This window comes from Notolepis coatsorum (genome assembly GCF_963971535.1).
Source record: "Notolepis coatsorum genome assembly, chromosome: 7".
Lineage (NCBI taxonomy): Eukaryota > Metazoa > Chordata > Actinopteri > Aulopiformes > Paralepididae > Notolepis > Notolepis coatsorum.
The window spans coordinates 123,773,100-123,785,369 of NC_140171.1; the positions used below are offsets into that span (position 1 = coordinate 123,773,100).

Here is a 12,270-nt window from a genome sequence, read left to right on the forward strand (position 1 = left end):
TTCACAAAAAAAAGATCTCATTGTGCATCTTGAGACAGGATAGATAGACTGTCTATCCTACAACACATAGACTGAAACCTGCATTTCTCAACCAAGGTGCCTTGCCTACCATTTTGCTGTGGAAAGGTGAGTGTCCACAATGGCTAGCTAGCTGTTTTTTTATTATTTTTTTGATCTTTTTCCCCCTCCTTTTTCCTCCGATTTTCTCCCATCCCAATGTTAGTCGTTATGCCAATTCCCAATCCCCTTCCTGGTCGCTGCGCACTTACCCCCCACAGTCGGTCTGGGAGAGTGGAGGCTACCACGTGCTTCCTCTGACACACGTCCAGCCAATCAACCGCTTCTTTTCACCTGGCAGCGTGGATTCTCACTGAGAGGGCGTAGCGTGTGGAAGGATCACACTATCCCACTTAGATCCTATCCGCGCTTAGCAGGCGCCCCGACCGAACTGTAGGAGTCGCTGTTTACAACGACCCGGACCCACCCTGCCAGCTTCTCCCACCCTCTAATACTGCCAATTGTATTAGTGTGAATGGCCAGCCAAGCTGGTGACAAGCTAGCTAGCTGTTCTACTTGAATACTGAATGTTAATATTGAATCAGACAATATTGAATACTGAATGTTAATATCAGACCATATTGAATACTGAATGTTAATTCAGGTTGACAGTTGACATCATTTGACAGTTGACAGGGGGCTGGAAAGTTGATTTAAAGGGGACATGCATTATAAATGCCTTTTTTCTGTGTTAGCATGGTTTTATAGTAATACAGGTTAGTCAATCAATGGGTCTGTGTCTCTAATTACCATATTGACTCATCAGTCTAGTCTCGAGTTCACTAGATCTTCTCTCACTCAACTAAACTGTTCTGATTTGACGGTTTCTGTGACGTCGACATAGCATTGATCTGCAGTAACGCCTCCTCTATGGTTGTAGTGCAGTGTAACCCAACACTTCCTCAGCGGGTTTTCACAGGCAGAGAACGAGCGAGAGGAAGAGAGAGAGCGATAGAGAGAGAGAGAGAGAGAGAGAGAGAGAGAGAGAGGGATGGCGGGAGGGACTGCAGAAGTGTGTGTAATGTGTGTGCGCCATCTCTCTCCCTCATCAGGGACACACATACACAAACTTGACTGCGTGTGTGTCGGGACGTAGGCATAGTGTAACCCACCACTTCCTCAAACGGGTTTGACAGGCAGAGAACTAGCGAGGAGAGGGAGGGAGGGAGAGAGCGAGAGAGAGAGAGAGAGAGAGAGAGAGAGAGAGAGAGAGAGAGAGAGAGAGAGAGAGAGAGAGAGAGAGAGAGGGGGACGGCGGGAGGGACTGCAGAAGTGTGTGTAATGTCACCCGCATTACCGGCGATTCAATTGTAGGCTTTTATGCGGTTTCAGTTTTTATCAAAAAAACTCAGTTTCCAGAACACCCTGTTTCCGTGTGTGCGTCGTGTGTCATGGCGGCATGGCGTCACGGACGGAAGAAGACCCAATAGGAAGCTGCTGGATGTGTAGTAACACTGCCATACTCTATCTACGTTACACGGACGAAGTGGGAAGTTTTGTACAGTTTTGGAAAGGCGACTGACAGTGGAGGTGTATGGCGGGATGGGGAAGAAGGGAAGGAGGAGGCTGGGAATGCCGAAATATCGGATGTGTTGTGGTGGTCCTGTTGACGAGTGGAGTTCGGGCGGAGCTGGTTGTAGGACTTGCGGCTTGTGTGCACATGTTGACGAGTTGATGGTGTGGGATAAGCCGTATCCGAGCCCTGTTTCCCCCCAGGGTTTGAGGTTGGGAGCCGGAAGTAGGCGTATAGGAGTGAACGAAGCCTGTCACTGTTTTCGGGCCCTAGTTCCCCCAGGGTTCGACGTCGGGAGCCAGGGTGGGTAGTGCAAGCAAGTGCGACTCCGACAGGGATGGGAATGGCCGTGACGAAGGAGAGGGGATGGATAGCGATATGGAGTGTAGAGTAGGAGAGGAAAACGGTGGAGAAGGGTGGGAAAAGGTGGAGAAAAAGAGCAGGGAAAGAGGAAGAAAGAGAGGGAAGGTAGCTCAAGTGGGTCAGATGGTGAGGGTAGAGGAAAGGATTTTACAGAAGGGTTGAATATAGTGGTGCGATTTGAGGGAGAAGATGGAGTTAGGGAAATAGAGCCGAGACAGCTGACAACTTCATAAGAGAGCAGTTAGGAGAGGTAAGGTACGCAAAAGTGTTAGGGGATGGGAACTTGTTTATAGGGTGTGTACGTTTAGAGCAGGTAGAGAAGTTAAGGGAAATGAGGAGCATTTGCAAAGTTATTATATATAGTGTAGTGATAGTAGGGAGAAAAGGGATGGTGGTTGCAAGGGGGTAATTACTGGAATTCCAATCAAGGTTAGTATAGAGCAGCTGGTAGGAGATTTGAGGAGTAATAGACGTAATGGGGAAGTTAAGAGTGCAGAAAGGATGAAGAGAGGAGCAGAGAAGGAGGAGACAGAGACGATAGTAATTCAGTTTGAAGATGAGGTTAGTCCAAAAGAGATAGGGTATATGTGGTATATAGGGTTAGAGAGTTTGTGCCGAAACCTTTGAGGTGTTATAAGTGCCAAGAGTTTGGACATATAGCCAAGACGTGTAGGAAGGAGCAGAGGTGTGCTAGATGCAGTGGGGGGCATGACTATGGGAAATGTGAACAGGGAGTGAGGCCAATGTGTTGTAATTGCGGTGGGGAGCATAGTGTAGCGTATTGGGGTTGTGAGGTGATGAAACAAGAGGTAGTGGTCCAGCAGGTGAGAAGGGAAGATAGGATATCATATGCAGAGGAAGCTAGGAAGGTAGGACAGGGAAAGCAAGATAAGGGACAGGGGTTTAGAGGAGGGCATTTGGCAGTAAGGGTACAGGAGGATCAGGGAAAGCAAAATAGGGAACAGGGTTTTAGAAAAGGGCATTTGTCAGTAGAGGAAGTACAGGAGGAGAAAGAGAGGGTGTGGGGGGAGAAGTTGAATATATAGTGGCCTTTGTGGCAGGAGTAGTAAATGCAACAATGATGGTTAGCAGTAAAACAGATAGGATAAAGTTAATAGTTAAAGTAGCAGTACAACACATGGGTATGAAGGGGTTGACATCGGGGGAAGTAGTAAGAGAGTTAGAGAAGGGGGTCGTTGTGAGTGATCAAGTAAGAGAGTTATAGGGAAGGGGGTGGTGAGTGATCAAGAAGGCCAGAGTCAGCCCACAGGAGGCAATGAGTGACTCATAGATTAGGTTTGGGTGGTGATGTTAGGATGGGTTTTTTGTTTTGTGTGTTATGGGGTTTATTGGTTTTCTTTATTGTTTTCTTTATTTGCCGGTCTGTTTATCCGGCCAGTTGCTGGATGTACAGCTCCACAAATCATGTTAAACCCAGATTCGGCTCAAACAAGGGACTAAACACGTTTCGCAATTATGCCACATCAATGTGGAACACCCTACCCAAAGCTGTAAAGGAATGTGAATCACTACCCACTTTCAAAACCACTCTCAAGGAACACCTATACGGGAGACTGCAATTCGAAACTGGCCCCTGTAAATGTCCCTCCAATGTACAGTAATTTACCTAGTATGGTTTTGTCAATATTCCAATGTACAGTTTAGCTTGTTTGTACAGTGTCTCCCCCCCCCAATGTACAGTTTTGCTTGTTTGTACAGTGTCCCCCCCCCCCAACCCCCTCCAATGTAAATGACCCAGTTTCAATATCCCAATGTACAGTCTTGCTTGTACAGTCGTACAGTGTCCCCCCCCCCCCCCAACCCCTCCCACCCCCCCCCCCCCCCCCCCCCCCCCCACACAACCCCACCCAACCTCCTCCAATGTACAGTTTCTACGTCAAATGTATATACTCCCTTTTCTGGACTCTTTTTGTATCACAAACAGTACTGTATTTGCAAATCTGGTATGTCATAAATGTATAGATGTAGCAGTTACTGTCTATCTGTATGTCATGTATGTCATATAATTATGTCCTGATGAATTGAAAATGGGGGACCCTGATGTAAACAAGACGAAAGTCTTTATCTGGACTGGTCTGCATCCCCTTAACAATTGTGTGTATTGAGCTGTACTGTATTGTACCCATTCTGCAATCTGTTAATAAAGTTTTCAATCAATCAATCAATCAATCAGTAGGTGGCGGTATGCGCCTTTTTGTGATTGCGACCCGACATTAATTCCAAAGAAGAAGAAGAAGAAGAAGAAGAAGAAGAAGAAGAAGAAGAAGAAGAAGAAGAAGAAGAAGAAGAAGAAGAAGAAGAAGAAGAAGAAGAAGAAGAAGAAGAAGAAGAAGAAGAAGAAGAAGAAGAAGAAGAAGAAGAAGAAGAAGACATTGTAAAATGGATTGTACAGTAGGTGGCGGTATGCGCCTTTTGTGGTCGCGGTCTGCCATTAAATCCATTGAAGAAGAAGAAGAAGATCTGTAGTAACACGTCGTTCTAGTGAAGTACAGGAGCTGCTCGGGAGCGACCCCTCAGAGTGTCCCCTCTCTCATCCCGCTGGCCCGTCAGTGTTTTCCTCCAAATGCTGATGTGATTAAAGCAAAAAAACAGGACATCATTTATACAATTTATCTGGACCTACGGCCAATCTGATAAAAAAGGTAAGAACTCCGTCCTATATGCGATATTCTCGAAAGTAGGCCACTCGTTGTTTGCTTCTTCTTTCTATTGAGGGGCAGGAGGGGAAACGACCGTTGTCGACACAAGTGGGTTAGATAACAATGTAGCGACTAGAGATCAGTGGGGCATTAGTATTTACAATGACTTTTGTTACTGATGATGATTGTGAAATTGGTCATGATCCACTGTCGACAAATGACTTCTTCTTTCCCTGAACCATGTCGGTGTTGTGTTAGGCTACATCTGAGGCCCGTTATGGTTGATTCCCCCTTTTGCCCAACAGCATGGGGGAGATAATAGTACCTTTATTTATTTTTTAATTTAAATTATGTTCAATGATTGACTGGAAAAGGTTATTTCCTTCGCTTATTTCGAAATATCAATTCGATGTTTGTGTAAATGGAACACGGGGAGGAGGGGTCCTGTTTTAGCCGGATACTGTTGTGTGGCCTAATCAATAAGTGGAGGCTGTTTCTTGTAACGGTGCTGCTGTCTGCCAGACATGACACCCCGAACCTTTACTAAAAGAAAACACACAGCGGGAGAGAGAGGATGTTTGTGTTCTCTCCATACCTAGGATCTCACACACTTTGACGGATAGTAGCTAAAGAGACAACGTTTATCAACGCCTAGTCTTGAAGGGGAACTCCACCAAAAAAAAATAAGGGGAACTTCACCCAAAAAAAATAAGGGGAACTTCACCCCAAAAAAATGCTGATGTACTAGGCATAGTAGCATAGCACATAATGGTAAAACAAAAATTAACACAACACAAGGATTCCATGTCCCCGATGACATCACTGGTGGCCATTCTAACTAATTTACTCTCAAATTCAATAACTGTCAAACTACAGCATTGTTTTTTTTTTCAATTTTTTTTGTTAAGTGCCCCTTTAATAGCCTGCATAGTGCATACCTGTATTCCTGTCCTTTGAAGCCTATTATCTGTATATTGTGCGTGAGCAAGTGTACAGAGGGTGTGAGTGATTGTTAGCGATTAGACTATTCACAAGTAAAACACCCATGACACCGTAGCTTAAAAATACCCTGGGGGTTCCACTACTATGCGCACGTATAAAAACAAGCTGATCAGGTTTCACACTTGAACGTCACCCTTTCTTCTATCTACGTACGGTTAACCTACGTACAGTGGACGAAACAAAGCCCATTGCGATATAGGGACGGGCCGTGTCGAATCACAGTCAAAGCTGGACGGAGCATTCAAACAGAAAAGGGAGATAGACAGACAAGAGAAGACCGAAAGGCTTGCACAACTGAGGGTTAGCTTCTCTCACTAGAAGATACCATTGTCTTCTTGGGACTACTCATTCTCCTTATTCACACAGTGCCTGTCTGTCTTTGTGGACAAACGTATTTATTTGCCATTGGACTCTCTCGGTGTCGCCTCTTCCTACCATCAGGCTCGGTGATGGCGACCTTCCAGGAGTTCATCCAGCAGAACGAGGACAGGGACGGGGTGAGGTTCAGCTGGAACCTCTGGCCCTCCAGCCGCCTGGAGGCCACCAGGCTGGTGGTCCCCGTCGCCTGCCTCTTCACGCCGCTCAAGGAGAGGCCCGACCTGCCCCCGGTGCAGTACGAACCGGTCCTCTGCAGCCGGGCCACCTGCAAGGCCGTGCTGAACCCGCTGTGGTGAGTTGGAACGGGAGAAGGGTTCATAACGTTCATTCAGGGTTATTCGGTGGCGGCAGGCTGGAGTGGAAGGAACACGAGAGTTGCGTTGTCTAAGTGCTTTGCAACACTAAGTACTTTTAGTCATTTGTATGAAGTACAACCACGCGCACTTCTCACGACACAGAGTTGAGATGAAGTGAGACTTATGGCACGCGACACAATAAGTACTTTTAGTATGTCATTTCTATCGGTACAGCAAATCTGTTGCTGCGTCTCTGTCCGATGTTATGATGGGACGCCATGAATAAATAAGTAATGATGATAAATAACGCTGACACGCATGAATACTTTTATATTTACAGTTAGTCATTTAGCTGAGGCTTTTATCCAAAGCGACTTACAAATTGTGTACAATAAGTCGGCAGGGAGGGTACATCTATGGCTAAGTGGTATTGTTCGTCTAGCAGTGCCGAACTTGAGTGCTTAGTAGTACAGACATATTGGCATGGCATAGTAGTATAGACATAGTAACATAGTACATAGACTGGTGGGCAGCTTGCTTCATTTCAATGACCCCAGGAGCCTGAATAGGAGTGTGTCTCAGGCGGTCGGAAGATGCAGAGTGTAGGGGTCTTGAGGGTGTGTAGTTGGAGACCGTCGACCGGAGGTAGGAGGAAGCCCCCCAGTAATAACCACAAACAAAGTCCCAACATTCTCAGCTATTATTATCAGCGCTTTCTCTTTGAATGTAACATTCATGATGTTGCTTCTGTTTGTTAATATTCCTTGAGTTGAGTCATTGTAGTAGATGGAAATATCTAAGTTTTAATTCAAAGGACGGTGACTAATTTGAAAATGCTGAGGAGTAGCATTGATCTTATGTGTGTGGCTGTACTTCATAGGTGTGGCACAACCCAATTATATGCAAGCGAGCAGATTCCATAATAGCTCCTGGTGTTTGACCTGGTTTGTTTACTTTACATATGACCCCTGTTTGTTTGTTCCTCCCTTTTTATAGTCAAGTCGACTTCAGAGCCAAAATATGGGCGTGCAACTTCTGCTTCCAAAGAAATCCAGTAAGTAGGGAATAGTATGACTATACAAACAAATCCATGTATCAGGCCTGTAGCATCATGTTTAGTCATCATTAGTCATTATTAGCATGATGTATACTAGCCTGAATTAGGGCTGCACGATTTTGGGAAATAATCTAATTGCGATTTTTCTGACGGATATTGCGATTGCGATAAAATGTGCGATTATAATAATTAAAAAAAAATTAAGCAGCCCCACAGAGGTTTATTGTAAAATGCGGCCTACGCGTGGGTCTTTTCGGGACACCGAGCCTGAAAATGTTTCTTTTTACCTGGGAATCGATACCGGTACCCAACGGTACCTTTTTTTTCTGTACTTTACTCTCCCTCTCTGAAGTCTAAACTTCACAACACACAATCTAAAACCCATTACCTCCCTCTCCCAAACTTCCTGGTTAAATAAATAAAAATTAAAAATAAAATTAAAAATGTATTTTTTTTGCGATTTGCTAATTGCATCATTCCAAATCGCGATTTCGATTTTAAATCGATTAGTCGTTCAGCCCTAGCCTGAATCCAGCACCCGGCGTCGCTGTCGACCACTATCGTTTCTGCCCTTTTACTCAAAATTCCTGTGATAATCTTTTGATTCAATTGACCATCTCAAACCCTGCCCTCATTTCTTGATCTTCCGATCACAACTGTCACTTCGAGGGATGCGATAGTTGTGATTGGAGGATCAAGAAAAGAGGCCGGGGTTTGAGATGGCTCAATTCAAGCTCAAATTAATTTGAAAAAACTGACCGCAATTCAGTGGGCTGGATCCAGGCTAGATCTATCTATAGGCTATTGTGAAGGCCTACATAATGTAGCATTGACTAACTGTCAATTATTTACCTAACCTCTCTTTCTCTTTCTTCAGTTCCCACCCTCTTATGCAGGCATATCGGATGTGAACCAGCCAGCAGAACTCATGCCACAGTTTTCGACCATCGAGTACATAGTACAGGTAAATAATATGACACACTGTATACATGACTCTGCACTCTGACCTCAACCATGTGTACAGAGACAGCGTGTACTGAACTGAACACGTTCTCTTCTGCGAAGATGAACCTTTGCTATCTTGTTCCTGATACCAGCTTTTCTAGAGGGTAAGGGTTCTTTTCAACCGCAAAACTAAGAAATTATTGAACACGTTCTCTTCTGCGAAGATGAACCTTTGCTATCTTGTTCCTGATACCAGCTTTTCTAGAGGGTAGGGGTTCTTTTCAACCGCAGAACTAAGAAATAATTTTTTGTCCTTGAGTCATTGTTTTAAGAAAGTAGGCTTTGGGTTGTGATATTGGAGTAACTACTGTGACTATGCACATTGTGTCATATTGGTGAAAGATGTGTAAAACATTGAAATGTACTTATAGCAAAGGATTATGTATTAACGCAATACTGTTATACACCTACTAGTTACTTTGAAGAAAAAGATTTTGCATAGAAAACATGGTACAAATGTATTTAGATTATATACTTTCACAGCAGACATAATCAGAGCAGCATAACTGGACCACATACCTTTAACACAACCTATAGAGGTCAATGGAGCGAGGAATGCTCCCAAGCACTGGAATACACAAACGTCATGTAGAATGCATACTTTTACTTTAGATACTTAATTACATTCAATAGCAAAAACGTCTCTTACTTTTACTCAAGTAGAATTTGAATGGAGGACTTTTACCAGAGTACTTATTTATCTGGGTATTTCTACTTTTACTTAAGTAAAGGAGCTGTGTACTTCTTCCACCACTGCTCATGAGGATTCTACTGTAGGGTGACCTTTTCTCTCCCCTTCCCCCTCAAAGCGAGGCCCGACCGCCCCTCTGATCTTCCTGTACGTGGTGGACACCTGCTTGGAGGAGGAGGACCTCCAGGCGCTCAGGGAGTCCCTCCAGATGTCCCTCAGCCTGCTCCCGCCCAACGCCCTGGTGGGCCTCATCACCTTCGGACGCATGGTGCAGGTCCACGAGCTCAGCTGCGAGGGCATCGCCAAGAGCTACGTCTTCAGGGGCACCAAGGAGCTCTCGTCCAAACAGATCCAGGTGGGAAGACAGACAGACGGACACAGAGAATGTATATAGAGATCGTATATAAATAGGGCAAAACTCACAAAATTACTATTTTGATATAGTCACTGGCAACTATTCAAATACTAATGCTGTAGCCAATGAGTGTGGCTTTCCAATGATACCCCATCTGGGGATGTATGATCTAGGATCTAGGTGAAAAACTAACGAGCAAAAACAGGAAGGAATGAATTGAAGTCTATGAGAAAACTTGAGTTTTTCTTTTGTACACAGTTTAGCAAAATCACTCCTAATCACAAATTTCTGAATGGATCTTTATGAAATCTGGACATGTACTACATAAAGCTTCAGGCTATGAGTCCGTATGGATTCGTAAGCCTCCAGGCATTCTGGGGAAATACTACCTCTGGACTACTAACTACTACAGAAAAACTTGAGTTTACAAGTTTTTCTACAACTCAAGTTCAAACCTATGTTACTCTTTTTCATTAGCACTAAAAGTGAATTCTCTTTCTGGAATCAGAAACTTCAGAATGTCATCTTTCAAAAGAGACCAGGCTCATGCATGTGCTATAAGTATAAAGTATGTTGTTTTGGTTTGCAAAAAAAGTATGCAGTCCTCAAAAACTAAAGCTGAAATGGCCACTTTTGGGGTCGCAGGTTAAGCGGTTCCAACAAGCAAGCTAGTTTTTTGTCATTGCTAACGGCACCAGCGCAACGGCGGACAAAAGCACATAATTGACAGACCAGGGTCAAATCTAGATTGAGCCCTTCTTAGCCAAGTGAGAAATGTTTAGAATAGAATATGATCCGACGGTCATAGCGTGGAAATACAATGGGGCTGGAGACGGCATCATATCGGTGTCACAGGAGTCCTATTTCCCCCCACAGAGTCGAATGTATGGATGGAAGAAATGTTATGAATGAAGAAATGTGATATTAATGGGTCAACTTTTGAAAGAAGACACAGGCATGGGAGCCCGTATGACACGCGGGTTACAATTATTTTGGGTCAGGAAGGCGGTTCATCTTTGCTCCCGGGCCCCATTGCTTTGAGGGGTGACCTACATCTTGAACATTATGGGACAGATATTGAATGACACTTAACGAAATATCCAAACAAAGTACTGTAGCTATTCTCCTCATTCTTATTCAATTGTAAGATCCAGTGGAACATATTGTCCCAAACTCAAACTGTGTGTCATGCACCAAATCCTGGCAGCACATCACCCCCACCCTCATACACCTTCACTGGCAGCACATCACCCCCACCCTCATTCACCTTCACTGGCTTCCCATAAAATCTTGTGTCACCTTCAAGATCCTCCTGCTCAGGTGGCCGGGTAGCGCAGCGGACTAAGCGTCTGTCTACCACCGCAGAGACACTGGTATCGAATCCGGCTGTCAGCGGTGCCTCCGGCTTGGCCGGTCGTCATACTGACACAATTGGCAGTGTCAGCGGGTGGGAAGCCGGTGGGTGGTATCCTGGTTGTTGTAAACAGCGACTCCTACAGGTCGGTCAGTGCGCCTGCACAGCAAGGGAAGGAACTGGTGAAGGTGCCTAAGGAAGTTCCAAGTCAGCCAGAAGATCCTTAAGAACTTCTACTCATGTACAATAGAGAGCATCTTGACCGGCAACATCACCTCCTGGTTTGGGAATAGCACTGCAAAAGACCAAAGCAGACTACAAAGAGTGACACGTTCAGCCGAACGCACAATTGGAGGGGGGCTCCCCACTCTCCAGAACATTTACAACAAGCGTTGCAAGGGGAAGGCTAAGAGAATTATTAAGGACTCGAGCCACCCGAACAACTGCCTCTTTGAACTGCTGCCGTCAGGCAAGCGACACAGGAGTCTCAAGGCGAGCACAGAAAGACTCAGAAGTAGCTTCTATCCCCAGGCCATCAGGCTGCTAAACGAACAATGAATGAACACTACACAACAACAACCACCAAACACACATAGCACACACATCCACACGCACACACTCACTTTAAACAAACACACTGTAGCACCCACTACACACACTTTATAGCACACACCCACTTTAAACAAACACACTGTAGCACCCACTCCCCACACTTTATATTTATGGATGAAGGATTGCACTACAACTCGTACACCTTACTGTAAATTGTACCTAAAATTGTACCTCATCCCACTTCTGCTTTGCACTAGATAGTACTGTACATTAGTACACTGCATAGTATTGTGTATTGTATATTATATGGTAACTCAGAACATTGTACATATGTCTATACCGAACAACTGTGACCTCATTCTTCTTCTAAATTCATGCTATATTATGTTATTATGTTATTTGATACTATCTTGTCTAGCACAGTCTCTGGAGCGTAACAGTAAGAAGCATTTTGTATGAAAGTATTCTGTACTTCTGTATGACAACTATTAAAGAACTTGAACTTGAACTTGAAGGTAGTGTAATCCTCCCACGCGTTACACTTCACCAATGAGAGTCCGCGCTGTCGGGTGAAAAGAGGCTGCTGGCTGTCTCCTATATATCGGAGGAAGCATGTGATAGCCTGTTCCAGCTGCTGAGGTCAGGCAGACGCCTGCGAACACCAGCTACTAGGACAGAGCGGCTTCGGCTCAGCTTCTTCCCCCAGGCCATCAGAGCCTTGAACAATGAACACTGAGTGTCACAGAACACTGAACTCTACACACACAAGCACACATTAGCACACACACGACACGCACGCTGTGCACGCTCGCACACTAGCAGCCACTTTAACATGAGAAAGCACTCACTCATGCTGCACAAGCCCACACTTATGGCCACAAAGGAAAGGTCACTTTAAAAATAGTATAGTATAGGGCTGTCTTAAATGCTTCGAAGCTTCGAACGTTCGATTCGATGGCATAAGCTTCGAACATTAAAAAAAAAATC

At 44.8% G+C, this 12,270-nt stretch overlaps 1 protein-coding gene across 1 annotated transcript in view; it reads left to right on the top strand.

Annotated features, from left to right (window-relative positions):
- The first annotated feature begins 4,436 nt into the window (after positions 1-4,436).
- sec23b (SEC23 homolog B, coat complex II component) overlaps positions 4,437-12,270 on the top strand; it is a 33,135-nt gene continuing 25,301 nt past the window's right edge. Inside the window, exons 1-5 of the mRNA XM_084318561.1 lie at positions 4,437-4,596; positions 6,037-6,265; positions 7,266-7,323; positions 8,204-8,290; positions 9,141-9,377. Of these exons, the coding sequence (XP_084174687.1) occupies positions 6,045-6,265; positions 7,266-7,323; positions 8,204-8,290; positions 9,141-9,377 (603 nt within the window). The 5' untranslated portion in view covers positions 4,437-4,596; positions 6,037-6,044. The remainder of the gene's footprint in view (positions 4,597-6,036; positions 6,266-7,265; positions 7,324-8,203; positions 8,291-9,140; positions 9,378-12,270) is intronic.